Source organism: Lygodium microphyllum, chromosome 3 (assembly GCF_053477565.2).
Source record: "Lygodium microphyllum isolate KBCC chromosome 3, Lygodium_microphyllum_v1.1.10, whole genome shotgun sequence".
Classification (NCBI taxonomy): Eukaryota; Viridiplantae; Streptophyta; class Polypodiopsida; order Schizaeales; family Lygodiaceae; genus Lygodium; species Lygodium microphyllum.
The window spans coordinates 191,850,621-191,856,449 of record NC_141137.1 but is presented as its reverse complement, the minus strand read 5'-3'; the positions used below and the strand labels follow the sequence as shown (position 1 = coordinate 191,856,449).

At 41.7% G+C, this 5,829-nt stretch overlaps 1 protein-coding gene across 1 annotated transcript; it reads right to left on the bottom strand.

The window, feature by feature from the left end:
* Positions 1-1,825: 1,825 nt before the first annotated feature.
* LOC148039375 (uncharacterized) lies at positions 1,826-2,410 on the bottom strand. Its single transcript, XM_087675343.1, has one exon. The coding sequence runs from the start codon at positions 2,408-2,410 to the stop codon at positions 1,826-1,828; it is 585 nt and encodes a 194-aa protein (XP_087531469.1).
* Positions 2,411-5,829: the final 3,419 nt, after the last annotated feature.

Sequence of the window (5,829 nt, the reverse complement as noted above, 5' to 3'; positions counted from 1 at the left end):
TTTCAATTATTCAAGGAGCTGTTCATACTCAAGTACAAAGGTGGGAAAAGAGAAAGGCTATCCTTCTCTATTCCATTCTACCGTCATTCCTAATCATATTCATATTCATATTCATAGCAAAGGACAAACTCCCCGAGTGTCCTTGCACTTTCATACTCATTCCTTTCTTATCTCAGCCTGGATAAGCCTTTCATAGCCCAAAGGAAAGAGAATGGCAAGGAAATCTTAAGAACTTATATACCCTAACTTGGGGCCATAGTAAAGGAACATTAAAATAGCTTAAGAGAAGGGAGCGAGAGAGTTTAGGGGCTGTTTCTCTGCAATTATAGCTTGCTGTAATTTCCTGCACATAGCTCTTTTTTCATGCCAAAGCTTGGCTAAACATAGTAGAATATGAGAGAAAGCTTAAGGGATGAATTAGGGGCAATTTAGGGGTTGTTTCCAAGCTTAGAAGCTTGCTGTAATTTCCTGCACACAGGCAAAATTTCATACCGAGAGCGAAGCTTTGCTTCGTGGCATGCTCTCACATCATATTTATTCATGTAGCAGACTATTTTGGGCTGAAAACAGTGCCATGCTTGCTACCACATCAAATAGGGTTCATAATCTTACATATGCTAGTCGATAGGGATAATCTTTCACGATGGTTTCCTTCCTTGAGCTCTCTAATTGATGTAGAAAGCCTCCGTCTTCATCTTCTTCATGATGGTATGGTTGTTCCTTGGCTTCACTTTCGAAAGATGTTCTTCTTCTTCATTTTGCTCACATGGTCTCCTTTGTAAGCAACATACACACAAGAGAGAGAGAGAGAGAGAGAGAGAGAGAGAGAGAGAGAGAGAGAGAGAGAGAGAGAGTGTGTGTGTGTGTGTGTGTGTGTGTGTGTGTTCACCTTGGCTATGGTGTCCTTGATCTCCACAGGAGAGAAGAAGCAAGCATGCAAGAGAGGGAAGAGAGAGAGAGCAACTTGTGTCCACAAAACCCATAAATGGGAGCCTCCAAGAATGCGCCTCCTCAAGAGAGGGAGAGATTCATACACTTGACAGCCACACATGCTATAGAGATAGAGTGTGTGTGTGTGGTTCTTGGTTACTCAACCACTTGCATGCACCCGATTTGTGACATGTGTCACTCATTTAACTCGAGATCACTTGAACTTAAAAATATATTGACTAGAGTCTTTGTTCCTTATGCATGTCATATGCATGCATAGCATTTCGCGAGCCGCATCCATCCATATCACTCTTGTAAGCTTGCATGTTGCATGCATGCCTTGCATGTCACATGCATGCGTTGCATGTTGCATGCATGTGTGTTGCATGCATTTGCATGTCATATATTCAACTCATCTACACTGAATGGACTACTCATATTGACTTGCATGTCATATTCTACTCACTCTGCTAGCTCATAGCTCACTTAGTGAGCTAAGGAGCTACTATGAGCTAGTGTGAGCTAGTGTAAGAGTACACTTAGTTACTTTCATAGTCTTTTAGTCAGTCCAACTGAACTAAAAGGGTGTGGAGTGTGCTCCCACACTCACACACTCATCATACACATAGTCTTTCATATTCATAGCTTAGAGTGTATACACCAGGCATCCTTAATTATACTCTAAGTAGAATCCCATCTTACCATTTTCCTTCTTCATACTTGTGTACACATCCTGCTCATAATCATAAGTTCAGAACTTATTCATATAAAACCTATTCCTACATTCATACACATTAGTTCATAGACATAACATTTCATTAGTAACCTTAGCAAGATGATGAAATAATAGCATTTTATTTGCCATGAAAGATCTAAATAGTTACACTCCCCCCACTTAATCTTCAGTTGTCCTCAACTGAAAAGCATCTTCATAAGTGGTAATGAGGTGAGGGTAATCAATTAAATCAGTCTTATCCATCCATTTCACATCCAAGGTTGTGTAATTCTTAAAGTTAACCAAATACTTGTGTTGTATTTGGCCTCCCTTAAGCTTGCAATCCTTGTGAAACACAATTTGTTTCGGGTGAATAAGTTCTTCAAGCTCATCCACTTCCAGTGGATCCTCCATACTTGGCTCGGTTGGCATAGGCCCCTCATAAAGTCGCAAAAGACTTACATGAAATGCGTTATGGATCTTCCAATGGGAGGGTAATCCCAAACGGAAAGATACATCATTGATCTTCTCAATAATCTGAAAAGGTCCATAATGGCGATTTGCAAGCTTAATCGCTTTGCCCTCTTTGCCTAGTTGCTTGCGTAATCGTGCCTTTTCAAACTTAAGAAGAACCCATTGTCCTTCCTTGAGATCTAAAGGACGACGTTTCTTATCAGCTGCTTTCTTGTGCTTTTCTTGTGTCCTTGAGATAGCTCTTTTGACCTGTTCATAAGCGGTATCTAAATCCCTTACATATTCATCCATAGCAAAGATTTTATCGTTTGTGCGTAGAATAGGGGGAAGTAGAACCTTTCCATAAATTACCTCAAAAGGTGCCTTACCTGTAGAAGAATGCACCGTATTGTTGTAGGCGAATTCGACTAGAGGAAGGCACTTTTCCCAACTGGTGCGTTGATCGGAAACATAACACTTGAGTAAATCAAGCACTGTTGAGTTGGCTATCTCGCTCTAGCCATCCATTTGAGGATGATACGCCGAAGAAAATTTTAATTGTGTTCCCATATTTTCAAAATGTGCTCTCCAAAAGAGACTTGTCGTACGGGGATCACGATCACCAATAATTGATGTAGGCAGCCCATGATGTTTGAAAATATGTGCAAGAAAAAGTTTCGCCATATGATCAGGTTTGATCATTTTTCTTATTGGCAAAAAGTGAGCTTGCTTGCTAAATCTATCGATGATTGTCCATATTGCATCATTCCCATATTGAGTTCGTGGAAGATCGGTGATGAAATCCATCGCTATGCTTTCCCATGGGGCATCGGGAATTGGAAGGGGTTGCAATAATCCAAGTGGCTTATGACGATCATACTTTACCTTTTGGAAAATCATACATTCTTGGACATATTTTTCAATATCGGCCCACATGCTTGGCAAATAAAAGTACCGTTCAAGTGCTTGAGTGGTAGACATAATGCCACGATGTCCTGCATATGGAGAAGCATGAGTTTCATCCATCACCTTTTGTCATAGAGGTAGTGCTACACATATAACTTGGTGATGATATAAGTAACCATCCTTAAGAGAATATGAAGACACCAATTTGCCTTGATTCAAATCAGCCCATATCGCTTTGAAATCATTATCATATGCATAAAGTGAAGGTAAAGCTGAAAATTCATCATGATGAATAGTGGAAACCGCATTTACCTTCGGTCTTCGAGACAAAGCATCTGCTATCACATTCTTGTGGCGTGGCATATGCATAATTTGAAAGTGAAACATAGAGAGAAAATTTGCCCACCGATATTCTTTCTCAGATAATTTTCTTTGTGTAAGAAAATATCTCAAACTTTGGTGATCGGTTTTTATGACAAAATCCGCTCCTAGAAGAAAGTGCTTCCAAATGGAAAGTGCATGAATTATCGCCATAAGTTCTTTTTCATAAATCGATGCATGCAACTCCGCATCATGTAGGCGTTGACTTTCGAATGCCACCGCATGGCCTTCTTGATTCAAAACCGCTCCTACACATTCCCCTGAAGCGTCACAAAGCACTTCAAAAGGTTTGTGTAAATCTGGTACAATCAAAACGGGTTCTTGACTTATCTTATCCTTTAGGGTTTGAAAAGCATTGCGTTGCGTTTCACCCTATTGGAATCGTACTTTCTTCTTCGTTAACTCATAAAGAGGGGATGCTATGTGTGCAAAATGCCGCACAAAGCATCTATAATATGAACATAAGCCTAGAAAACTTTGCACATCATGTACGGTTTTCAATTTGGGCCATTCCACTATGGCTTTGATTTTCACAGGATCCATTCGTATCGTATTATGGGAGACAATGTGTCCCAAATAGTGAATTTCTTCCAAGAAGAACTCACTCTTCTTTGCATTGACGCAAAGCTTGTGGTTTCTTAATTCGTTGAAGACCATTCGTAAGTGCTCTTTGTGTTCTTCCTCTGATTTGGAAAACACTAGCACATCGTCAAAGAAGACTCCCGTAAAGGATCTATAAGGTTGAAAGATCCTATTCATCATAAGGTTGAATGTGGCTAGAGCATTAGTTAGCCCAAAGGGCATAACTAAGAATTCATATAAACCAAAAGAGGTTCGAAAGGCTGTCTTATGCACATCTTGTTGTGCCATGCGTATTTGATGGTACCCACTCTTCAAGTCAAGGCAACTGAAGATGGTTGCATCTCTTAACTTATCAAGAATATCATCAATTCTTGGAATAGGAAAACAGTTTTTAATCATTATCTTATTCAAAGAGCGATAATCTATACACATGCGAAATGTGCCATCTTTCTTATGAACAAAGAAGACAGGTGAACAATAAGGCGAAGAGCTTGGCCTTATTTGTCCCTCGTGCAACAAGTCCTTCACTTGATTCCCCGAATCGATATATGTGATCGATGCCAATTTCAATCACCAATGGAGTCTGGACTTGACAGCGACCACGGTCCAGTGGACTGTGGAGTCTACATCCATTCATCGGGAGCCAGGACAGCTTTATAATTTGTTTGTTTTTACTGTCCCAATCAATACATGTGATGTCACTCCATATTCTGCGTCGAGACTGACCTCTATCTGCACGCGCTCAAACGTACATTAGCGATTCGGGAATCGGGACTTGGGAGTCTGGAAAGCTTTTTCTGATCAGCGAATCTTGCAAGTGCGTCCGTGCGACTGTGATTGCTCTGCAGGGCAGACAGCTTGCTACAGGCGCCCTCGCTGAGGCTAGTTGAGTACGTCCGTTGCGACTAACCAAGTGAAAGATGGGACTCGGGACTGCATCTCCAATCTCCAGATCGTTCCACGTGGAAGCCCGTGAGTGATGGGACTCAGGACCACACCTCCAGAGTCCCATGTTTCAACACCCTTTCGACATCTATGATCTCGATTCTCTATCCATGCATGTCGACGGCTAACTTTTTCCACGTGATCGATCGAAGCATGCACGCCGTGACGACAGTGATTGCGCACTTCAAAACTGTCGTGGATGAGACATGTGATGATGTCACTCCATATTCTGCGTCGAGACAGATCCAGGGTTCGGGAAGCTTGTTGAAGTATTGAGAGTTTTAGTTATATATTTAAAATTTTATATAGAAAAACTTGCTAAAATGTAGGAATTACTTGCTAATTGGGGGAATCGGGTCTCGGGATGAAAAGGTTTTAAAGCTAGCTCATAAAAAAATATTTCCCGAATCCTGGACAGACCACCAACTGCACGCGCTCAAACAGCGACTAGGGTCCATACATCGGGATTCGGGCTTTGCTGCAGGTGCGTCCGTTGACTGTGCATCCATTTTCCGGGAGTCAGGACAGCTTTATTTGTTGTTAATGCATTATGCCCGAATCAATACAAGTGATGTCACTCCAAATTCTACGTCGAGTTAGACGACCATCGCCACGCGCTCAAACAGCGACCAGGGACGCTCCCGAGTCCCAGCACACCCTTATACAGGATGATTTTGTACAACTTTATGATCTAATTTAATTTTTAACGCTTTGAACAAAAAAAAAAAAAAAAAACAGCGACCAGGGACGCCATACATCGGGATTCCGGAATCAAGAAAGCTTATTTGTTCTTATAAGCTATCAGTTAATCGCCGCAGGTGCATCCGTGCGACTGTGACTGCTCTGCAGGGCAGACAGTTGGCTACAGGCGCGCTCGCTGAGGCTAGCTGAGTACGTACGTTGCGAGTGACGGAGTC

What these genes read in the sequence shown, in the direction of transcription:
- LOC148039375 (XM_087675343.1), bottom strand. Translation starts at nt 2,410, where the DNA reads ATGGATGAATATGTAAGGGATTTAGATACCGCTTATGAACAGGTCAAA.